The sequence below is a fragment of the Quercus robur genome, chromosome 1 (genome assembly GCF_932294415.1).
Source record: "Quercus robur chromosome 1, dhQueRobu3.1, whole genome shotgun sequence".
Lineage (NCBI taxonomy): Eukaryota > Viridiplantae > Streptophyta > Magnoliopsida > Fagales > Fagaceae > Quercus > Quercus robur.
In genome coordinates this window covers 51,778,465-51,804,151 of record NC_065534.1, presented here as the reverse complement: position 1 = coordinate 51,804,151, position 25,687 = coordinate 51,778,465, and the positions used below count along the sequence as shown (strand labels likewise).

Genomic DNA, 25,687 nt, shown 5'->3' with positions numbered 1-25,687 from the left:
TCTGACAATAGAGCGCACGCACACAGTTTCCATTTGAGAATTCACTAACAGAATCACTAAACAATTGTTTCTTGATCCTGGCATCATGTTGAAACAAAATTTGACAAGTTGTAATCATGGACTACCTGATTATCCTTGACAAGACCCGTAAAGATTGATGAGTTTTTTCGTCTGTAGGTCTCAGTCTCCAAAGATACATTGGACACGAGTCCAAATTTTCTGTTCCACTTTTCCTGCTCCACCCTATACTCCACCAATAAAAGCTTGTCAAGTATTCACCTAATTAATTAAATACTACCATTAATTAATAATGATAATATTAATAAGTCAATAATGATAGTATTTAATTTATTATGTTAACACGTGGCAAGCTTTTATTGGTGGAATATAGAGTGAAGCAGGAAAAATGGAACAGAAGATTTGGATTCATTGGACACACAACTTTGCTCTTACATATAATACATTCAATGGTTCATTGTCCCAATCTCGACTTTTGACATGATTAGCCAAGAAAGCACCAACAAGTACTTTTCAATCTCTGGATCCTTGAAAGTTGTTAATTTACAAAACTGTACAGCAGATTGACCATACAAAGTTTCCAAAACTTACAAAAACCTCTTTTAAGCTAAGGCCTAGCACTGCGATCATCAGATATGGTCTCTTCAGAAGAAGCATCACTGTCGATAACTATTACATCACCTGGCTTATTAGCACGATACCAAGAAGCCCCGCTTTGTTCAGCCATTCCAGTTTTCATTCCCGATGAGTAGTTCAAGTGATGAGCACCAGTTGATGGCCACAAGTCACTTGTCCTTAAACCACAAAGTCTACTATGGACTCTGTTTCTTGGTCCAGGGCATGGCTGAGTAGGATAAATATAAGGCTGGCTATCTCTAACTGTCCCCAAATGAGTAATTAATGAACCCACTGCAGGCAGATTTGGCTCAACTGACCTTAAAGGTGTACTAACCGCTTCTCTAAGCCAGTGAGGTAAATTACACTTTGCTTCCAAACAAGTTGTAGGGTCATCAGTTGAAGGATTGCTACGTGCCATAGTCTCCCATTCCAAATAATTGAACGACTCCCAATCATATTTTTCCCCTAGACAATCAGAATAAGAGCCCCTCCTTCGGTAAAAGAAAGGCCTCTGAATGTGTCCAGTGCCATTATTTTGAATGTAACTTGTCCTGAAATATGGCCTATTTGAGCCATTACCCTCCCTAAGAGCATATAAGTTTCCAAGTGAGAGTTGGGTTTCATCAGTCATATGTTCTCCCCAGATTCCTTCTTTGGGACCCAAGAAGTTGCGGGTAAAGTTCGACGAAACATTTTTTGTATTAGAATACTTGAAACGGGAAACATGCATAGCATTCATGAGTTTGGATTGTTCCTCCTCCCACCGCTCAGCCAGGTCCCTTGCCGCCTTCCATGGCGAAAAGCGCAATCTTGGATCCTGCAGCATGGCATCCCAATTGTCCCTTCCATGTCTTCTCACACCAATCCAAAGATTATCCAACTCCTCTTCAGACCACATGGTAGTGTTAGGCTTGAACTCATCTTGCATAGTTCCTCGTCCACTCAAAGCTTTTGCTCGGCTTACAATGCTATCAAGCATCTGCCTGTGTCTTAGAAGTGATGATGGCTGATTTGTCAAGGATTCAGGCACTGCATCCTGGACAAATTTTCTGGCTTCACTGATGGAGTTCAACAATGGCAGCGTGGTGAAATTATTGTAGGCATATCCTCCAACTTTTGGCTCAGTCAGTAAGGATAAACCTAAATGAAGTGAAGATCTGTTTGAGTCTTGTTTCAGCTGACTGCTTTCACTTCTGAATTGGAGATGATTTCTTTCTTCTGAAACCAAGGAATCAGTTACCTCAGACTGTGTAATTGCTAAGCTGAGAACATCAGTAATTTTGTCTTCTGAAAATAGCTGAAATCAATTTTAAAAAAAGCATTTATTTCAACTGGCAATCATATATATCTAGCAAAAGTAACTAATAACAATAAATGACCACCTGAATGAGATTAGCAGATGGCAATATGGCATAAAAAAGAAAAACAAACAGATGATAAACAAAACAACTCCATATAAGGATGTGATACTACCTACCTGCAGATATTTAACTTCTGGTGTGAAGTCCATGGAGAACTCAGCAGAAACTTTATCATTATCTTTGCAGTTGGCACTATTTTCTTCCACAAACATACATGCATCTTTATCTAACTGCATATGGTGTGCTGAAGAAGATTCCCCAACTCTCTCATTTATAGAACTCAACAATTCTGGGGGAGATACTCCGAGTAAAACAGTAGCATCGCTTCTGCTTGCAGAATCCATAGTGTCCCGACCAGTTTGTGGTGCAGCATAAATGGATTGCTTTTTAGAACATGAGTCCGAATTAATATTGCAACCATCTGTACCGCATGAATCTGCTATAAGAGCTCTTCTGAATAATTAGGCAAAAATGAATAGAAAATTTGTATATAAAGAGTCCAGAATAAATAAGGAACAGAAACTGCAGCCGTGATTGCAGCACAGTAGTCACATAATAAAGCTACTGGCTAAAGTGCATGTTCATATCAAGTTTGAAGGCAAAGTAAAGAAATAGTACCAGTGCGAGTAAAAGACAGATCCAAACAAGGTAGAGATCCTCCTGTTGTGACATCAGGCATTATTGTTGCTTTCAGACCACCCCTTGACATAACTCGAGGTTCCTCACTGATAAAGTCCTGGAATTTTTCAAGTTTTTTATCTACAGTTATGGCTTGAGAGGGTGTATCTTTAACAGAATCATTTAAAGAAAATCCCGAACAATCAAAAGTAAGCTCTTCTTGGATGTCTAAGGTAATCTGAGAACTCTGGCCTGGTACTTGTTCAGACACAGGTGAGATGTCAGATAAATTTTCCCCATCATGCAGTCGTTCCCCACACATCACACTGTTAAGAATGAATTAACAAAGCAATTAACCAATTAGAATATCCAATATCAGTAATTCAAATTTGAGCATTATGGAGTTTATAAGAAAATACATTTTAGTTTCAGGAGCATCTCCAGCATGAGACTCTGTAGAATCAACCACTGTTATCTGTGACCAAATCAATGAAAAGAGTGTTCAGAGTGCAGTATAAATGTATCAAGTACGTAAGCCTCTTCCAAAAAGAAAAACAAAACCAAAAAAGAAAAGATGTCAGATACCATTTATACTCATGGTCTTAGTTTGCAATCCATTTATTGGACAGATTCATACATAGCAAAGTCCTGATTTAAAGAAATAGTTCAAAGTACTAAACACAATTTCATTATTAAACCCAGTAGGTAGCAATAATGGCTAACAACAAATATGAAATTTAACCATGTACTATTCATAGAATGTCAAAGTTCCCAACAGAGATGCATTGCTCAAAGAAAGGAGAAAGGATGCACTGACAAAAAGAGAGATCTCATTCTAGGATCTATAACTACTACTTATCTATTCAGTTAAAGCTAATAACAAGGTTACTTCAACTGTAGCACATTTTAAGTTCATGGTATGGGTAGGAGAGCAGAGTACACCAAGGTGCTTGCAATATGATCGATCAGTGGGACAATAAGTGGCAAACAATTCAAGACCACAGTTCACATTGGAACTCTTTGGATTGCTTTGGGATGAGTGTGTGTTTGTGTGTGTGTATACACACTATGAACAAAGTACTATTGGGTTCATTGTAGGAGGAAACAGGGTCTGCTTCTATGTTCAGAATACAATGTGACATAGGGCAAATTGGGGAAATTGTCTACAGTTGGTTGTGGTGGGTTTAGGATTAGAATTTTTAAAGAAGGGGTTTTGGGATTTTGATCGGAATTAAAAGATGTTTTGATGAGTAATTTAATGGCTTTTTGGTAGAAGTAGCCTTCTTCTGTACACAGCCTGTGTATTGGGATTGCACTTTTTATTAATGAATTTATTTATTTACTTATCAAAAAAATAATAGTAGAAGAAATTATGCAGGGTTTTAGGATTTTGAAACATTAAAAAAAAAACACTTGATTTGGGGTTGAGGAAGAAGGAAAAGAGAAGATTTTTAGGGTTTTCAATGATTGTATGAGCATTACTTGTGAACTGTACCAAAGAAAGAGGAAAGAAAAGAGACAGAGCAAAGAACAATAAAGTCAACGTGTCTCAATAATCAAATACTCAATATTGTATTGATCAACTATACCTCTTCTTTAAGTAAAATGAGAAGACTGCCAAACCACATAATACCTTGCATTATTCTCTCTTTATTGCTTCTGCTTCTTTATATTATTTTATTCTCGTCTTTAACATGGTATCAAAACCGATGGTTGTTAGTGGTTGTTTGCTTAACCTTCAGAACTAAATTTGTTGGTTGTTTTCGGTAGTTGTTGATCGGTTTCTGTTGATGTGGTTATGGTTATTGTTGTTGCTGTTGGTTTTTGTTGTTGTTCTTGGCTTGTTGTCTCGTTGCTGTCACCGGTGGTAGTTGCCGTTGGCTGTCGTTATTGTTGTTAGTGGTGTTGTGGATCCAACCAATAGACACAGATCTGACTAGAGATACAAATCTGACTGCAACCCAACTTGGTAGATCTTGGTGGTTGGCCTATGTTTTTGTTGTTCTCGGCAGATCGGTGGTGGTTTCCGACCATCCTCCACTGATTCGATTGTTTTTAGTGTTCTCAACGCTTCTTGGTGGCCATTCTGTCATTTGGTTGTTGTTTCCGGCGTGTTCTAGAGCCGCCAGTGTTGGTTGTTGGTTGAAGCAGACAGGGAAATCCCTTGTTTGTTTGCTTGTTTGGTGGATTATGTTGTTTTGGTTGTCCCTTATCCATGATAAGGATAACCTACCATCTATAAAACCTCTGTTCGGTTTTGTTTGATATTGAAGAACTTCAGCCGGTTCATCTCATTCATCTCGTTTTTTGGTTGGTTCAGCTTCAATTTTGGCTGGTTCCCTTGAGTTTTGGCCATTTCACTTCGTTTTCAGCCTCTTTAAGCAAGTTGGTTGTTGTGTGTTACAAGCTGGACCTATATGACTATATACTCCTGCTTGAGGGGGAGTGTTAAAGTATTAGGTTTATGTTAATGTAATGGCCCAAGAGGCCCAGTTATGTTGTAAGCCCATATTGGCTAACCCTAGTTTCTGGTCTCTATATATACCTTGTTAAGAGTTCACTATAATCGACAACTTGAGTGTATAGTAAAGATGTAGCCGTTAAGGCTTTATTCTGTGAATGTAGGCCATTGGCCAAACCAGGTAATCCCTTGCGTTATTCTCTCTTTATGGCTTCCACTTCTCTATATTATTTTATTCTCGTCTATAACACATATGTATGAAGACTCTTCTTAGTATTAAGGCTCATAGTTTGATTAGTAAACTGAAAACCTAATAAAACACTAACTTGGACATAAAGAGTATTAAACCAAATATAGTTTATCCTAGAAAGTTCTAGACTCAACTAAACTATAAAAATTGTTTTATTGGGCTTTCCTTTCTAACAAACATAACTTTCCTTACAATAATATCATCATCGTTTCACACCACTACATTTGCAGGCCTTCATTACACATCTCCAAACCATCTTAAATGACTCTCCCTCATTTATCCTCAATAGGTCCACTCTCCTCACAAATAATTTCAGTCCCTAACCTATCTTTCATGTTGTAGCCACACATCCATTTAATCGCCTCATCTCTACTACACTCATTTTATCGATATGTTGTTTCTTAAGCCAACTTGTAGAGAACCATAAACTGTTTTATTATTATTTGACTATGTGAGTTTCAATATAAATTTTTTATTATTTTGTAACCATGTGACCATGTAAGTTTATCAGAACCCTATGAGAATGCCCACATAAAAAAGGATTCCAGGGAAGTGAGAAAAAGAAAGAAATATCTTTTTAATGGAAGCTCTGCATCATCCAGAAACTTCTTTCCCTACTCCCAAACCAACCAAAGCAATGCACTTTGTGCTTCTCTTAACATGAGATTGTTACTGTCCCAAAACATAAAAGGGTCCAATAGTCATGTTAAGAAAAATCACAGATAAGTTTTGATTCAATGGGTGGTTCTAGATTGTTTTTTATCAAATCAAAATCCTTCATAATAATACACAAGGAGGCTCGAATCAGGGTGGAACATTTTCTCAAGAAATCAAAGTGGGTGACAAAGCTTTCTTGCTCAACCTTGAGCTATTGTCCATGGGAAATATTGAATGATGGCAAAATACAATGCCAGGGGATGACAGGGCTTCATAATCATTCCAAAAGGCAAAGATGGCAGTGATTGGAGGGGTTTTGGATTAGCATTTAGAACTAACTTATTCTAAAAAGAAGGCAGGATAGCAGGTATGATTCTGGAAACAAGCCAAAAAATTACTGTGCTAGGTAATAAGGCCCCACCAAAGCATGGACGAAACTCCTCCATGGATTTGTCCCAACAATTGGATGGACTGGATGCTTATCTTCAAGGATCAGCCTAAGCAAATCAAGGATGGATCCAAAACTTATGGGAGAGTAGGGGCATATTGAGGTCAACAATTGTGACATTAATGCAATGATGGGAAATATGCCAGATAATATGAAACAATTAAAGTTCCATTAGATAACGACTAATGACAATTGCAGATGGAGTTCTAAGTGAAACTCAAATTTAACAAAGTCGAGTTTCACTTAAAAATTTACATATAACTCGATTTTGAGGATATCGAGTTTTATACAGAACTCGATTTTTTTAAATCGAGTTCCAAAACAAGGACACAATGCTTAATAGTTTCAAAACAGGGTTATTGTGCTAAATTTTTTTTTAAAATAAGGGCAAAAGCCCATTTCCCCTGAAAAAAGAGTAAGTAGGTAGTGACTTGAGACTGATTTGGGCCTAGAGTCGAATGGAGAAGTGGAGTGGAACGTTAACACCATGGAAATCTTAGCCAGACATAGTAACAGGAAGAGAAAATCAGACCTGTATAATGGGCTGCCATATATTGGTGCAGATTTTTTGAAGTGGGTGAAAGATTGCGTACCAACACTCAGAATGGAGTGAAAACTCGGGGCAAAGACAAGTCAATAATAGGGAGAGAGCTCACAGTAATAGAGATTCAATCTCTGTCCAGAAGCAGGAGGAAGACAACAGAAATCATCCCAGAAATGTGGGGAGATGACATTCGAATCAAAAGGGCCCAAGTTTCTTGCGATATCAACCAAGTCGCTGAAGCCATATTAGACAGATTGCCAGTCAGAGTTATCCTGCAATCAAATGGGTCATGCATAATAACATTGCCAACGAAGAAGTGGGGTGGGCTAGAGGGATGAAGTTCACCAAAAGCAAAACACAGATAGTTGTTAGCCCAAAGTCAATGGGATCCATTGTGGCTCAGATTGATGAAGCAGTTCTTATGCTGGACAATTCTTTGAGCATAGTCAAAGCATTGCAGTATTCTTAGTCTAACTCGGTTACACTCAATAAGGAATTAGTTCTGTTTGATGGAATTCCTGATCTTGAGCCAATTTCTATGTATTCAAGTGCAGTTGAGATATAGGTAATTAATAAGAACATTGAAGCATCGGATGGGATCCCAACAAGAATCAAACATTTTAGTAGATTGTTTTCAGCAATATTCAGTTGGTAGGAATTTTATGTGGAATTTTAAATTTATAAGTGTTCAGTTGAATAAAATAAAGGAATCAGAAAAACTCAACATATCTAAATTCCCTCAACTTAAGGGATTCTAAAGTCTTGCCTGAAATAAAGGAATTTTCATCTTCTGCATCTTGGCACTTAAGCAGAAATTTGTTCACACTAAACAGAGACCCAATATATCACTGTTATTTAGCCAAAAAACAGAACCCTCACATTACAAAGAAAATCCCCATAATTATCTTTTGTTTGTGTTCTTCAAAATGTTCACATTGACAAAACTTCCCCTGGGTGTATTATTTGCAGCAGCAGTGCCTCACTTACAGGCCCCTATGACTACTTATGTGACTCACTGGTAGCATCTCCTGTTTCCAGAAATTTAAGTTTCATGCTTTTTCCATTAGCTTTATTCTGAAAATGTGGATCAGAGACCTGTTTTGGATGATGTGGACAGTGGAGTTCTCTAGAATCTCTGAGGCAGACGTTCTTTGGTTAGATAGGCCATTTGATGAGGAAGAGGTGTATGGGGTGATTAAGGGCTTCAATGGTGGTAAGGCTCCTGGCCCAGGTGGTTTTTCTATGGCTTTCTTCCAGTCTTGTTAGAGTATTTTGAAAATAGAAATTATGGAGGATTTTCATAATTTTCATACTCAAGCTGTGTTTGAGAAGAGTCTTAATGCTTCATTTCCTGCCCTCATTCCAAAGAAAGTTGATACTGTTGAAGTAAAGGGTTTCCAGCCTATTAGTCTAGTGGGTGGGATTTACAAGATTATTTCTAAGGTGCTGACTAATCTGATAATAGACCGAAGGCAAGGATTCCAAGGGTGTTGTGCAAGTTGGATGTAGAAAAAGCACATGATCATGTGAATTGGGCTTTTCACATGTACATGCCTCAGCGATGTGGATTCTCAAAAAAATGGTGAAAGTGGATAATGTGTTGTATTTCAACTATTAGATTTTCCATTTTGATTAATGGTTCCACATCTGATTTTTTTGGGAGCTCTAGAGGGATTCATCAAGGGGATCCCGTTGCTCTCTGATATTGTTGTGGAGGCTTCGAGCCGTTGTTGGAAGCAGCTACAACAACATGTCAATTTTCGGGTTTCTCAGTAGGCACTTCGGTTGTACCTTGATGATGATGTCTCATCTTTTGTTTGCAAATGCAGTGTTGGTAAAAGTGTGCTTAAGCGTAAAGCGCAAAGCCTGAAGGCTCTGGTGCTTTTTTCCTCTAAAGCGAGGCGCATTCAAAGAAGCGTGCTTTAGGCAACTTTTTTGCACTTTTTCAAAAAGCTCAAAGTGCGCTTTTTTATATTTTTCAAAAAATTAAAAAATAAATGAAAATAAAAATAACCAAAACTAAATTAAAACTTTAGGATCTTGACATTATTGATATAAACCATTGATTTGGAAAAAATTTTAGTGTAACTTACTATTCATAAAAAAAAAAAATTTTAGTGTAACTTATCATGAAACCCAAAACCTCCTAGTTCTTCTCTATTTTATTTTATTTTATTTTATTTTCTTGGTTTTCCCTGCCCGAAACAGTAACCCACTCAGTTTCTTCTTCTTATTCTATTTTTTCCCTTTTGAATATATGCTTGGTAATTGTTTAGTTATTTTAGTAGTTGATGTTGAACATAGCAAAATAATTCCTATAGACTAATAGTCATTATGTAATTAAAATATTAACTAATATTAGTAATTAGTCATAAAACACTATGGTTATCTGAGATTTAAGAAAGGATATTACATGGAAATATTCATAATCTAGCTAATCCAAAAAATTAAAATGACTTGACTTGCAATTTTTGTATTAAAATTCCAAAAGCAAAGCTTATATAAATGTTATATGAATTAAATAAAATGTTTTATTTGAATTTATATGATAATTTGATCATTTGATTATTGCATTTCTCATTAATAATTATTTTTAAATTTATCAAATTATTATTTTTAAATGTGCGCTTCACTTCAATCAAGTGCACGCTTGTGCTTTGTGCCTAGGCTCCAAGAGGCATTTGCACTTAAGAGGTTGAACTTATCTAAGGGGATAAGATAACTCTAATTAAAAGTATTCTCTCCAGTTTACCAACTTATTTTCTCACCCTTCTTCCTATACCTAGGAAAATAGCTAATCGTATGGAGAAATTACAAAGAGATTTTCTTTAGAGTGGTATTAGTGGCAAATCTAAGCTACATATAGTGAGATGGCCTAAGGTTTTTAAGCCAGTGCAAGTTGGAGGGTTAACCGCCATAGCCTTTCTGGACTCCCAAGTGCGCCTAAAATCAAGCAAGGCAAAAAGGCACTAGTAGAAATCATTTGGGTGACGGAGTCGGAATTGCATGAAATTTGGTAGGATGAAGCGAAATGGCCTTTTGAGCAATAGTAGTCGTTTTGCCACAAGGTACCCCCTAAAAATGGCAAATTCCTTTATTTAGGCCCTGAAAACTGCAATTTTGCCATTTATAGTAATTTTTGTTTCCTTAATAACTTTTTGCTCAAAAGTTAGAATAAAATCCCTGTTATGAGTACTAAGGGAAAAATAGCAATATCATGTACCTCTTTATATATAAATAATATTTTATGTGTTAGGGTTGACTTATCAAACCCTAAACACCTTCACCTTAAACAAAATGGTATTAGAGCCACCAACCCACCATTGCCGTTAATCCTCCAACCACCACCCACCAATACTGTTGTCGCCGGCAACCATAACAGCACCTCGCTAGCTCCGACGACCCTAACAAAGACCTCCGACAATCTCGATTTAGTGGCTGAAGTTGCCAAGCGCTAGTAACCCTCTCTCAGGTCTTGTGACACCAGATCGACGTTGCCTAACCACAAGAGAGGCAGGGTTTTACTCGCCCTCCTCCGGCGACCCATCCTAGCCCACTCGTCAGTCCTCGCACCATTGCTCCTGCACCCTAGCGCCGCTGCCGAAGTTTTTCACTTCTTTTCTTCAATACGTTCTAATTATCTATTCAGGCAGCCTTGGGTTGATTTGTTAGACTACACTTTGTTGATTGATGTTTAGTGGTGGATTGGGCATTTTTTTGGTGTTGGTATGTTTTTTGGAATAGTTTGGTGTTGATTCTTTGATAGATGAGTTGCTGTTGGAGTTGCTGATTGGTTGAAGTACATTAGTTGCTAGTTGGAGTTTGTTATAATTCAGTCTAGCATATTTATTTAGTGTTAGTTTGTTCTTAAGATTGCTATTATGGAGTCCAAAGACAGTGCTCAACCCCCTAATTATTTCTTATCTCCTAATATGTCATCAATTACTTTCATTCGTCTTAATGGAAGTAATTATACTCAGTGGGCACAGGCAGTTGAAGTCTTTCTTCTTGGTAGAAAGAAGTTTGATTACGTGATTAGTGAACCCTTGTACCTACAGACCCTAAATTTGCTGATTAGAGAGCCGAAGATGCAAAAATTAGGAGTTGCTTGTGAAGTAGCATGGAGTCTAAGATCAGTTGTAGTTTGGTTTTCTTACCAACTACTAAACTTGTTTTGGAACAAGCAAGGAACTTGTGTTAACAATTTGAAGCGGAATTATAATCTTCATCAAAATTATTTCTCCTTGAATTTGAGTGATTTGTCTTTAGAATACTATTATAACAAGTTTAAGGGTGTATGTGAAAAACTCAAAATTTATCAGCCCGTCTCCTTTGATGTTAAAACTATGAAGAAATAACGAGATTCTATGCATGTTGCTCGCTTCCTCTCTGGATTGCCTAAAAGTTTGAATCCAGTAAAATCACAAATTTTAGCTAGTCTAGACCTCCCTTCATTGAGTGAAGTTTTTGGTAGACTTCGACAGGCCACATTATCTGGCTAGAGTATTGCCCCTTTCTCTTCCTCCAGTACTGGTGCTTTACCTTCTGGTGATAAATCTGCCTTTACCACTTATATGGGGAGTAATAGAGGTGGTCGTGGAGGTCGAGATCAAGGTCGTGGGGGCCAAGGCCGTGGAGGTCGTGACCAAGAGGGTCGTGGTAATGAACAAGGGGGCCGTGGTAGAGGACGTGGTCTTCATAAGTGCACTTATTGTCATGGTGAGAATCATACAGTAGACTTTTGTTGGGAGTTGTATGGTAAACCCTCGGCTTACCAAGCTAGTTTTCAAGTTGAAGAACCGCCTTCACGACCACTTCCACCAACATCCAGAGTAGTCTCTCTTCCTGAGGAAGAGTACAATCGCCTCTTGTCTTTGCATTCCAACTCCGTTGGGTCTAATTCTACTGCTACTTTAGCTCAACAAGGTACTTCCACTGCTTGTCTTGCCACTCAGGACTTTTGGGTCATTGACTCAGGTGCTACTAACCTCAGTTTACTCTGACCTTGAGCAATCCAGTAGTCTTCCCAATGTTACATTGGCAAATGGCTCAACCACTACAGTTTCTGGTTTGGACACTGCCAATCTTAGTCCTAATCTTTCTCTCTCTTCTATCTTATATATTCCTGATTTTCCTTTTAATCTTTTGTTAATTAGTAAGCTTACTAATATTTTGAATTGTGCTGCCATTTTTTTATCCACTCATTGTATCTTTCAAGATCTCAAGACGGGGAAGATTATTGGTGGAGGGCACGAAGCCAATGGACTTTTACCTGGATCGATGTGGTTCTTCCCGTTTAGTGACTTCTCATTTGTCTATCTCGCCTCTTCAACATCATTGTCGCATTGGTCATCCATCTCTCCAGAATTTGAAGTCATTAGTTCTGTCATGTCATTAAATTGAGTCTTTACAATGTGAAGCATGTCAGTTGGGTAAACACCATAGGGTGCCTTTTGCCTCTAGGCGTGAGAGTCGTGTTAGTAGTCCTTTTCATTTAGTTCATTCTGATATTTGGGGTCCCATAAACACTCCCTCATTGTTGGGATTTAGATATTTTGTCATTTTTGTTGATGATTATTCTAGAGTCACCTATCTTTACCTTATGAAAGAACGGTCTGAATTGTACTCAATTTTCAAATTATTTTATATGGAAATAAAGACTCAAATTAATGCTTCACTTCGTATTTTTTGGTCTAATAATGGTCGTGAATATTTTCATCCATCTTTGTCTCAATTTTTTTATGATCATGGTATAATTCACCAATCTTCATGCCCCCATACTCCACAACAAAATGGTGTTGTTGAACGCAAAATGCATCATTTATTAGAGGTCACTCGTGCCTTAAAGTTTCATATGTGTGTTCCCAAATCATATTGGAGTGAAGCTGTTCTCACTACCTATCACCTAATTAATCGTATGCCTTCCACTATTCTAGGTGGTCAGATCGCTTATACTGTGCTCTCTCTTGGTGCACCTTTGTTTCATCTATCTCCTAAGATCTTTGGTTGTGTGTGCTATGTTCATATCTTAGGTCCAGGGAGTGACAAACTTGATCCTAGATCCATTAAATGTGTTTTTCTTAGGCATTCTTGTACTCAAAAGGGATATCAATATTACTCACCTACTCTTCGTCGTCGTTTCATTAGTAATGATGTCACATTTGATGAATCTCAGTCCTATTTCTCTCCTTCGATTGCTAATGATAGTTCTCCTCCTTGTCTTCCTCTCCTACCACCTGTGTCTCCTATTGAATCTCCTCAAAAACCACTCCAGGTATATCGTCATCGGCAGAAACCTCCAACAGAGACTTCTTCCCCGCATAGTGATCCGCTTCCTGATCCTACCTCTCTTCCAATTGCTTTGCGCAAAGGTAAGCATTCTTGTACCTCTCACCCTATCTCTCAATTTGTCTCTTATGGTCACTTGTCTTCATCTCTTCATGCCTTTACCACATCCTTGAATTCTACTGTTGTTCCTAAGTCTGTGCAGGAGGCTACATCCATCTCTGGTTGGAAGTCTGCTATGGAGGCCGAAATGCCTACCCTGTCTAAAAATGCTACTTGGTCTTTAGTTACTCGTCCTCCAGGGAAAACTACTGTTGGTTGTCATTGGGTGTATACTGTGAAGTATTTGCCTGATGGTTCTATTGAGCATTTGAAGGCTCGCTTGGTTGCCAAAGGATATACCCAGACATATGGTGTTGACCATGCCGAGACATTCTCACCTGTTGCTAAAAGATTTTGATCTCCTTAGCTGCTAATTTGGGCTGTCCATTATTTCAGTTAGATGTTAAAAATGCATTCTTGAATGACGCTTTGAAGGAAAATGTGTATACAGAGCAACCACCTGGGTTTGCTGCTCAAGGGAAGTCTAGAAAAGTATGTAGGTTGCATAAGGCCATCTATGGTCTTAAACAATCTCTCAGAACTTGGTTTGGTAAATTCAATGAAGTAGTGTTAAAATTTGGATTGCGACGTTGCCACTCTGATCACTCTATGTTTTCTCATACCTCTGATAGAGGAAAGATTTTGTTGATAGTATATGTTGATGATATTATGATCACTGGTGATGACAAGTAGGGTATTGATGATTTGAAAAGATACCTTCAAAACTCCTTTCGAACTAAGGATCTGGGTAAACTTCATTATTTCTTGGGTATTGAGGTAGCACGATCTAAAGAAGACATCAGTTTATCTCAAAGGAAGTATGTGTTGGATATTTTGGAAGAAATTGGTTTGTTAGGATATAAACCAGTGGAGAATCCTAGGGATCCTAATGTCAAATTGTATGAAGATCATGGGGAGCTATTATCTAATCTTGAGAGATATCGTCGTCTGGTTGGTAAACTAAATTATCTCACAACTACTCACTCAAATATATCATTTGCAATTAGTGTTTTGAGCCAGTGTATGAAAGATCCTCGTCTTCCACATTGGGAGGCAATTATTCGGATTATGAGGTATCTTCAAGCACATCTAGGCTGTTATCTTTTGTATAAAGCTAATGGTCACTTATGGGTAGAAGCCTACACTAATGCTGATTGGGTTGGATCACCATCAGATTAAAAATCCACTACTGGGTATTGCACTTTTCTGGGAGGAAACCTAATTACTTGGAGAAGTAAGAAACAAACTGTTGTTGCCAGGTCTAGTGCAGAGGGTGAGAATAAAGTCATGGCACACACATCATGTGAGCTTATGTGGATTAAGCATTTACTCGAGGAATTAAGATTTGTTATGAAGCTACCTATGACGATGCATTGTGATAATCAAGCAGCAATTTACATTGCCTCCAATCCTGTGTTCCATGAGCAAACCAAGCATATTGAAGTAGATTGTCATATTACTCGGGAGAAAGTAGAAGATGGTGTAATTGCTACTCCATATGTTTCTACAAGAGTCTAGATTGCTGATATATTTACCAAAGCTTTATGTAAGACTCGTTTAGGTTAATTATGTAACAAGCTAGGATTGTATGATATATACTCTCCAACTTGAGCCAACTTGAGGGGAAGTGTTATGAGTACTGGGGGCAAAATGGTAATATCATCTACCTCTTTATATATAAATAATATTTTATGTTTTAGGGTTGACTTATCAAATCCTAAACACCTTCACCTTAACAGTCTCACTTGTTTTGAGATGACCCTTAAGGTCAGTAGTTTATTATTCTGCATCTAACTCAATTTTACCTTTTTGGTAAATTTCAGTATTTTGTCACCTAATCACGTAATTAATACAAAATAGGGTTTCAGAGATTTCCTAGTCGTCTTAGGGTTTTACTTTTTACTTTTTTAGTATTTATATGTTTTGTAGCCGTCAAAGGCAAATTAGACTATTATCAATAAAATACAGACTTTTGTCGAATTTTTTCTCTGGTGGATTATAGTTTTATCACCTTGTGGATTCAAGGACCCCTCAAGATTTTACTACCCAAAAACTAACAGTTTAATTTCTATCCGTCAAAAAGTGCATCGTGTCTGCTTTCTTCAGGCTTTCGCAACATCAGTTAAGTATTAGATGTTTGAGAAGATTTAATTCTGCCCTATTAGGCAAATGGTTGTGGAGGTATGGCATGGAGACACATGCCTATGAAGGGGGTTATAGAGGCAAAATATAGGAATGAATGGGGTGGTTGGCGCACAAAACATGTGTCAAGTGCGTATGGTGTTAGCCTATGGAAATTCATTAGAGCTGATTGGTTGAACTTTTCAAAACTCCTACAGAATGATGTGGGTGTAGGTACTAGACTGAAATTTTAGAAGCATGTGTGGTGTAGGGATTGTACTCTTAAGGAGGCTTCCCAGAATTTAATTGTATTAGTAGGGCAAAGGATTCTTTAGTAGCGGAGATTATGTATTTTTCTACTAGGAGGATCCATTAGGATGTTCAGTTTTGTCATTCAGTGCATGATTGGGAGCCAGATTCTTTGGCTTTGTTTATGGACATTTTCTAATCTTCGTCTGTGCAAGGTATTGGTCCTAACAAAGTATGTAGGAAGCCAGCAAAGAGTAGAGATTTTAAGGTAAGTGGATATTATCATTCTTTATCCTCTCCTATTGTCATATCTTTTCCTTGGAAAATGGTGTGGCAATCGAAGGTTCCTCCAAGAGTAGCTTTCTTTCATGATCTGCTTCTTTAAGTGAGATCTTAACAATAGATAACCTTCATAAAAGGAGTATTATTGTTCTTGATTGGTGTTTTATGTGTAAAAAGTGTGGGGAGTTAGTGGATCATCTTCTTCTTCATTACCCTGTAACATATGAGTTGTGGTCTTTGATGTTTTGCTTGTTTTGAATTCATTGGGTTATGCCGCATAAGGTTATTGAGTTGTTCAAGTCTTGGATGGGTAAGTTTAGTAGACATCACAATATAGCTATTTGGAGGCTTGTACCGCACTGCTTGATGTTGTGTACCTGGCAAGAACGGAATGCTAGAAGTTTCAAGGGATGTGAACGGTCTATGCTTAAGCTTAAGTCTTCTTTCTTTCAAACTCTCCTAGAATGGAGCTTGGTTCTGCCTTTATTTTCTTGTTTTGCCCTTCTTGTTTTACTTGATCTTTGTAATTTTGGTTCTTGATTTCTTGCCTCTTCAATACATTTTTACTGTACTTGGGTTGGCTATGATAATTAATAATATTTTTACATTACCTATCCAAAAAAAAAAAAAAAATTTGATTTCAAAGAAATAACAAATCTAATGCAACACCCTATGCAATGATCAAATACAAATCTAGGCATCACCCAAAAAATTAACAAAACGGAAAACAAATGGCAAATATGAAAAACATAAAGCTCGTCGGACAATAAAATGTTTTCCAAATACCAAATCCATCTATAATAACACTTACGTAGACTCAAACCCACTACCACTTCTTTTTTAAATAAGTAAAAATTTGTTGATATTAAAAAATAAATAAATTAAAGGTTCTACCTAGGGACACTAGGAATGTAGTTTCAAGTACAACACAAAAACATTACCACTTCTTAAACTGAGATTGATTCAGAATCATCAAATTCCTACTTCTCAAATGATCCACTGTCAGTCACTTGTAACTTCATTTTTTGAAATTAATGATTACAACTGATACTCTCGTCACACCAACATCTACTAATTTCTAAACTCTGAGACTTCAAGCCAAATAACTGCCACTAAGTGATGCAATCCAGAATATGTAAAATAAACACTATTAACACACTTACAGTTTTTTCATATCCAAGTCTCTCTGATTTATTAAAGTGAACTCTAGTAAGAGTATTTCCATTTTACAATGTACAGATGTACTCTTGATATCTACTTCCCCACTTCTGTACTGAATTTCAGAAGAACTACAGCTTATTTGTTTTACAACTAGGGCTAATAACAATAATTTATCAAAAGCATCAAGTTTACGGGCTTCACATAAAGAAAGAAAATCTTGAGAAATACTTTCATTCTCCCAATAGGCTTATCTCTAACATCCAGAACTTGGATTTACTGTAAATGTGAACGAGACAAGGCCCAAATAGAAAACTCAGATATCCCATCAGTTTCTTAACTCAAATATCTAAAGTGGATCTGACAGATCTCCCATCAACACTAACAAAAGGGAAAGACTGACTGACTTGCTCCATATCCTTCCATCCTCCTCTCAACTAAATGACACCAGACAGGTTAAATGTCTCATCTTTAATATGGTATCACATGTACCAGTGATATATTGTATAGAGTAGAAAATCGCAATAAATATATATATATATATATAATAGATAAAAATAAGCTAACAATATAACCAGAAACCTAATCAGCTTTCCTTTCAATTTATATATATCAAGGAGCCATAAGTATTTTAAGTAACATGCCAACAAGCCTTTTAAAAGGACAGTAGACATACTTTATCTTTACTTTGGCTGGATGTATGCCTTGAATCTGGAACCTCCTCCAATTGCCTTGTATCTGTTGCATGATCCACTAAGCAAGCTTTATGAGATGTTACTCCACCACAGACATTTTCACTTGTACAATTACTCCGCTCATTGAACAATGAATGAGTCTCATCAAAGAGTGAACTTTTGCATGTATCACATTCATCCATTTCCTTTTTTTTTTTATATCTTCTACTGAAAGTTAAAAATGGAGTGGTCAACTTGGCTTGCACAACTGAATCACTGCGGTTAGTGGACTTATCTTTACAGAGTAAATCAGTGTCCTCCAAGTGTGATACTTTTAACCCAGATGAATCATCATTACGTGCAAAGCTGCACTTTGTCTCAAAAGATGATTTCAAGCTAACAAAGTCCAAACTCGTTTCAGTGTCCAGCCCCATTGACTGAGAGAGTAATGTCCCTTCAGAGCAATTTTCATCACCTGCAGTGCCAAAATTAGCATTTAAACATGAAACCATCTGAATTTGACCGAACTTATCATCCAAAACCATATCCTCAGAAGATGATCCAGCAGTGTCCTTCCTAGAACCCCCACCAGGACTTCCCATCTGAAATGATTTATCAGAGCTAACCATTATTTCTCTCGAATTAGATCCTTCAATGTGTTTTTTTCCCTTCAATCTACTTGATTTTCGGAGTGGATGAGATGTCGAAGAATCTTTTTGCATAATAATACCACAACATAGCCTCTTCCCATACGAAATACACTACAAGAGAGTGGGATTGGGTGAGGGAAGTGAAGGTGTATCACATCATTAAACAAATATTGAAGGTAACGTCATTAACTAAACATTGCTAACAAAAAACAATTTTCCTTCTAGTAAAAATTAGCAATACCTTAATGAGCTTATCTTGGCATTGAAGATGATATGATTGATGGCATTTATCACAGTATAAAAGGTTGCCTCTGACACCACATACAACACATTCAAGAGATACCTACATGAAATTGAACATCGGGCACACACAATTAAATATGAAATTGGAAAAGATAAAAGAAAAAATTTGTAAAGGAATTAGGGAACATGTCTAATTAGCGAGAAATGTCATATGATATTTTTACGAATAAAAAATTTTAAATTAAAAGTGAGAATCACAAAACCCCAATACACAAGAAGTATATGAGAGTGTTGCAAAAATAAAACAAAGTTGTAAGATTACAAAGATCTAAAAATTGTTCCAACAAGGACCAACTGACACCCCAAACTGACTTTTACCAATCAAACAAAGATCAAAAAATTGATTCCAATTGAAGAAGAGAGGTCTTGTTATGATCCTAGTGTCCCACATGAATGAAGTGTAAGCTCAACCATGTGTGTATAAGCTCTTGGGCATCCTCCCCTTGTAAGCCAGTTTTCAAGGGTGAGTTCTACCCATGGGTTTGTATCATTTGGTATCAAAGTTAGACACCACGACAAATAATATTAAAATGTCTTGTCAAGTCATTGAATAATAGATAGGTGAGTGGTGCCGCCAAAATGAGAAAGGGCTACCATCAGGTCAGTGTCAATAGAGTGAGCCATCGTGAACATGGTGGTATGTTATGATCCTAGTGTCCCACATGGGTTAAGTGTAAGTTTAACCATGTGTATATAAGTTCTTCTGCACCATTCTTTTGTAAGTCAGTTTTCAAAGATAAGTTCTACTTATGGGTTTGTATTAGGTCTCTATCCCATCAAATGTCTAAAATTATGCCCCCTCCAAATACAACATATTGAGAACAAAAGAAGAGTCTTCCACACATCCACAAGCTCCTTCACTGAATTACGCATAACCCAAAATATTCCATTTAACACAAAAATTAACAACCAATGCTCCCTAGATATATTGCAACGCAAAAGGTGATGATTAATTGATGCCCATCATCTTCACATATACAACACTAGTCTGCGATAATTATCTTGCACTAAGAAGACCACCTTCTTCAGAAGTTTTGCCTTCACTTCAATAAAGCTTTCCAAGAAAAATCCACCACGAGATATTCAGTATTCCTTTTGACACCTGATAGTAAGATCTCACATCAAATTAGCCTGTCTTGTACGAAATCCAACCCATCTATTCCACTACTCTCCCATCAAAACAAATCATATAAAGAATGTCAAAAGATTATCTACTAACTCAAGCTCCCAACCATGTAATGCCCTAGAGTATGTAGAACACCAATTGAAAGCATCTTTAGCTCTATGCATATATTCTGCAATAGCAGAATCCTTATTCACTACAATGGAGAAAAATCAGCGAACATGATCATAAGCGGTGCCTCGCTTCACCATATATCAAGCTAAAGGCAAATGCTACCACCAACCACAACAAGATATCTAGTAAACTTCAAGAACTTCTCCCAACAACTCCTAATATGCTTCCACAAGCTCACACCATGACCCCTAGTACACCTAATTAGAGGGAGCTTCCAAAAAAATTTCCTTTTAAAGGCCCTAGCTTACTAAATTTTGTCAAAGAAATTAGCAATGATTGTCACATATGCTCACCAAATTAGTGGGAAGTGGATGGTTCTGAGCAGATGATCATATGAAGATTCATATATGTGAAGAACATAAACCCATCAACTTTGTAAATCTTTGGTAACTTCAGATCTTTATGCTGTTCATTATTTTTATTTGACTAATATTGGGTGCTCCTCAAGTCCAATTTAAGAAACTTTTACAAGATGGCAGGTAGTACAAGCAAATCATAGCAAAAATCGCACCTTAGCGCGATGGAGATACAGGATTTTCTCTTACTATGACTTAAGTATTTCTAGATCTGGTCCACCCTAATTATTTTCTCTTGTATGCATGCTGTATAGTTAAAGATTTTTCCTCTTTTTTCATTGATAGATTTATTGCTTAATTTCAACCCTCTGCACAAGAAGTGCCCAACTTAAGATATCCTTAGAAAAGCTTCACTCGACCAACACTTTAGTTCCGGCTCTTCAGCATTAGGAGAGAATAGGAATTCTCTCCCTTCTGGTGTTAGTTTCACTGCTCATTTCCCTTTTCATTTCATACATCCTCTTTTTTTTAACCCATTTCAATAATAAATACATATTGAGTTGATAAAAAGCAAGAAGTCAACAGGAAACAGTATTCTTTCCATATAACAGTGTCAGTCAGGATTGGGGTTAATTACTTCAAGTGATAATTACATAAAGGAGGAACAATACAAATGTATATAAGGTGCTTGACATAATTCCAAGATGGCAACTTTTGTTACTAAATAAATATGCATGCAATTTTTAAAATTAAAAAAATTTCAGAACCTCACCGTTGAATTTCCTTTACGATTTTGAGATATGCGCTCATCAGTCAATGCGTCATATTTATCTGGGTTGTCATCATTTGGAGCTTCCGAAGGAGCATTTTGCCCAACATTTCCATCGGCAAGCCCAGTTCTTGAAGATGGGCGCTTTCGCTTGTATGTTAAAACCACCTTGCTGCTAGACATTGTAGCTTCCAAGATCTACGACCTACCTGCCTACCTTTACACTCACATCATCAACAATACACATCTGCAAGGACAAAAACTTTCCCATAAATTAAGAGGTAATATACAAGCTATAAGATTCTAACTGAAGAAAAAAAAAAAAAAAAAAAAAGACAAGACCAGCTGAACACACACATACACAGATCTTATTTCTCACTCAAACCATTTATTTCAACGGGTCAAGATTCCTATAGCAATAGCTTAAATTTCTATCAACTTTTGACGGTCAAAACTTAAAACTCCTATTGCAATTTTTGTTTCACTTAACTTGTATTACAGTTCAACACACTTTATCAAGAAAATTTATATGCCATCACCTAGTTTCAAAAGATAAGACTTGCTTGTCATTCATCACAAGCACTTGGCCCATCTTGCTCCCATACCCCTTGAACACATTATTGGTTTTATATGAAGAAGAAAATTTCTGATAAATAATAAAAGTACGTTTGATAACTGCTCTTTTCTTTTATTTTCTGTTTTCAAAAATAATTTTCTATTTTTTAGACTAACAATCTTGTTAGGCAATCTAAAATAGACTGAAAACAAAAATTGTTTTCAAAACTCAATTTTTAAAGAAAACTGGAAATATATAAAAGACTATTTTCAATTTCTAATTATCAAAAGTCAATGAAAATATGCATTTAATTTAATGAATCTGTCTCATTTAATGAGTTTGCATTAGAGTTTAAATCCTAGTAACAATATATTTTAATATTTTCTATTTTTTTCTTCAAAAAGCTATCTTTTTAATTTTAACTAACCAAACATGTTTTTTTATTTCAAAAATACAAGAAAATTGTTTTTTCTTTATATTCCCAAAAACAAGTTTTTGAAAATAGAAAACAAAGAATGTTACCAAACAAGGCAAACATAACTTAAACTTCATTGAATGAAAATAATCAACTATAAAGCCCCAAATGACAGAAGAGACAAAACAGGCCAAAATTTGTTGGCCCAACGCGAAATTGAATTTTTTTGCCCGAATAAAAAATAGGCCAACTAACAGCCCACTCTTTTTTTACGGGCCAACCTGACTAACCTGTGACCCAACCTAATTTTTAAACCATTTTTTTTTCTAAAAAATATTTAAAGCCAAGGTGCTATGTGCATAAACATAAAGATACAAAGCACTGCACTAACATTATTTAGCCATTTAGTAACCACCAGTGACAGTGGTCATGTCCCTATTTATTAAAAAATAAGAATTAAAAAGAAAAAAATACAAAAAGAAAAAGTATCTACAACTACACATCTACACTACTAAATGTCTAACACTAAGTTAAATACTAAGTAGTAGAGGAAAGAAATACAAAAAGCAAAAGCATTTACAACAAGACGTCTATTCTACTAAACATCTAACACTAAGTTAAATACTAAGGGAAAAAATATAAAAGGCAAATCATTTATAACTACACGTCTACACTACTAAATGTTTAATACTAAGTTAAATACTAAGTAATAGAGTTAAATACTAAGACTAATTTACTAACACTGAGTCCAAATAGCACAAAACTAAACTAAACTAAAGTAAAAATAAATAAATAAATAAAATAAAAAGTCCAAAAGTCCATATCATTAGTGAATTTTGAGTCTAAAGTGTGTAAACTTAAAATATATACTTTTTGTGCTCCTTAAAATCTCTCTCTCTCTCTTTCTCTCTCAAGTTGTAAATTTATAATTATAAGCATTATGCCTATGAGTTATTAACATCAAAGATTTTGTTATTATGAGTGTAAAGAATTTTATTCAAGCACAAAACTATCAGAATTTGAAAGGATATGGAAAGTTTTTTGGTTTGTTTGTTTTTTTCCCTTCACATGTATAATAGTAACACAAATAGTCTAATAATTGTAGGTGCCCACTTAAACAGAAAAAAACAAAGGGTATTGTACAATTTGTTTCCTTGATTGATTTGATTCATTCTCTCTAGAAATTTGGCATTTTTTTTTTTCATGTGTAAATATGGGTCGGCCCAAACCTGCCCAACCCACCTGCAACCTAATTGGCCCAACCTATTTGTTAACCCGGCCCATTTGACCTGCAACCTAATTAACCTAACCTGAACCCGACCCGACTCGACAGTTTGCCATGTCTAAAAGTGTCCAATAAACCAACGGGCCCAATAACTCTTGTTGTCTTACAAGCCCAAATAGAGGAATCTTATGGTCAGGACTTTGAGGCCCAAGTCCAGCCCGATTATTCAAAGCTGATGTTATATGCACTATATATAGCTAGTTGGCTACCATGAATGGAGGAGACTACAGAGAGAAAGAGAGAGAGAGATTATTATTTTGAAGTATTTGTGTTATAGTATGCATCTCTTTGGGTAGTCATTGAATGGTGAGTGTGTTCAGTCATGTATCCTTTGTAATTTCATTTGGGTGGTGAATTTTTTGTATCCCATTGGTTTTTCCCTTGGTGGTGAGCTTGTTATATTTGTGTGTCAGTCCTATTTCTTGTTTTTCTTCCACCCCTTTTTTTGATATCAAATTGGTATAAAAAAATTCTCTATTCATATACTATTGTGAGGTCGATGGATTGTTGTATTCAAAAGTTGATGTTGATTTTGGTCCATCAATTGGAGATTAAGGTTCCATATTCTAAAGCAATTCAAAGGGGTTCATTGCTTACAAGAATTAAACCTTAACAATTGTGTGAAGATGGAAATCAAGGATTAGTGGATCAATATGCAAATTTGTTCTTATCCTTGGTTTCATGGGATGTATGGCAAAACAAGTTGCAAATCAAAAGTTGATTAGAAAGAATTATCACTAGAGGAAAAAATTGATAACTAGTATTTTGGTTCAACATGTATTTCTGAAAATAAAGGGATAAAAATGAATGATTGGACATCCAATAGATTCAGGCAAGTATGCTAAACTCAAGCTTAGGGCTGATGGTCCTTTCAAGATAGTGTAGTGCATCAACAACAATGCTTACAAGGTTGATTTGCCTAACCACTATGGAGTTTCAACAACTTTCAATGTAGTTGACCACTCTTCATTCCATGGTTAAGACAACAACCTAGACCCAGAGGTGAGTCTTTTCTAACTGGGGGAGATTAACACAAGAGTGTCCAATAAACCAATAGACCTAGCAACCCTTGTTGTCCTACAAAAGGAATCCTATGGTCTTGACTTGGAGGCCCAGATTCAGCCCAGTTATCCAAAGCTAGTACTATGATTCAAAGCCCCTTAACGTTGGTCCTACAACATTTATTTAGTCAATATTGCTAGTCCTAATGCCTTTAATTAGTCAATCTTGAAAGCTAAAGTTTATGGGAAATATCAGACTATTATTTTCTTTTCTTTTCTTTTTTCTATGTTTTGGGAACTATGTACTAATTTAGTTCTCCTAGGCTTTGAGGGTTGTTCTATGTACCATATATAGCTGGTTAGCTACCATGAATGAAGGAGATTACAAAGAGAGTAATTATTATTCAAAATTGTGTGTGTTATAGTCTGTATCTCTTTAGGTAGTCCATTAAGTAGCGAGTGTGTTCAGCGTTATATCCTTGGTAATTTCCTTTAGGTGGTGAATTTTCTATATCTTATTGGTTTCTCCATTGGTGGTGAGCTTGTTATATAAGTGTGTGAGTCCTATTTCTTGTTTTTCTTCCAACCCTTTTTTTGGCACCAACAAAGCACACAAGAATTATGTTGTGGTAAATAGAAAAACAACAAAACTAAGATGCATGAAAAGTGCAACTATCAAGCAAAGTAGGTAAAGGAGTAAAAGTGAAAACACCCAATGTTGTTGTCCACCCAAGCAAAGTATGGAAAAGAGCTAGCTTTAAGTCTTGAATTGAGCTTTCAGTTCCTTAAAAAATCCGAGCATTCCTCTCCTGCCAAATACCCCATATTAGACAATGAGGGATCATGTTCCAAATAACCCCATTCCTATGTTTACTAAACTTACCCGGCTAGCTTGATAAAAACTCCATTACACCACTAGTCTTAACTTATTTTTCTTCATTTCTATTTGAATGAGTTATGCACCACTCATAAGATATGCATTATGAGATGTAGCTTTTCAAAAAGATGTTGCTGCAACAATCATGGGCAATGACACTTGTCCTAATCATAATCAACGAGACAATTGTTATGTACAATGAAAACATGCATTTCCCAGAAAGAACAGCCACTACTTGGATTTTGTTTTGAGGAAAGACTCGAGTTCCATATGGATTTTTTATTCTACATCAGATAGCCACCACTTGGGACTCAAGTCTTAGAAACTCAAGTTCCTTCTTTAAACTCGAGTCTTTAAGACTTGAAATGCTAGTTTACTAAAATGTTTAAGAA

The 25,687-nt window shown here is 36.3% G+C and overlaps 1 protein-coding gene across 7 annotated transcripts; it reads right to left on the bottom strand.

Annotated features, from left to right (window-relative positions):
* Positions 1-21,810, bottom strand: LOC126691582 (uncharacterized). Of its 7 annotated transcripts, none has more exons than XM_050386627.1 (8): positions 21,701-21,810; positions 21,165-21,408; positions 18,738-18,839; positions 17,849-18,607; positions 3,035-3,090; positions 2,616-2,941; positions 2,114-2,436; positions 1-1,933 (listed from the first exon to the last, which is right to left on the bottom strand). In XM_050386627.1, exons 2-8 carry the CDS (start codon positions 21,342-21,344, stop codon positions 626-628), a joined length of 3,054 nt encoding a protein of 1,017 aa, XP_050242584.1. In that variant the 5' UTR covers positions 21,345-21,408; positions 21,701-21,810; the 3' UTR covers positions 1-625. The 7 variants fall into 7 exon arrangements, with proteins under 7 accessions (XP_050242584.1, XP_050242567.1, XP_050242599.1 ...); XM_050386610.1 differs by having other exon boundaries at positions 21,652-21,776; XM_050386642.1 differs by having other exon boundaries at positions 2,114-2,433; positions 21,652-21,776.
* Between the last annotated feature and the right edge of the window lie 3,877 nt (positions 21,811-25,687).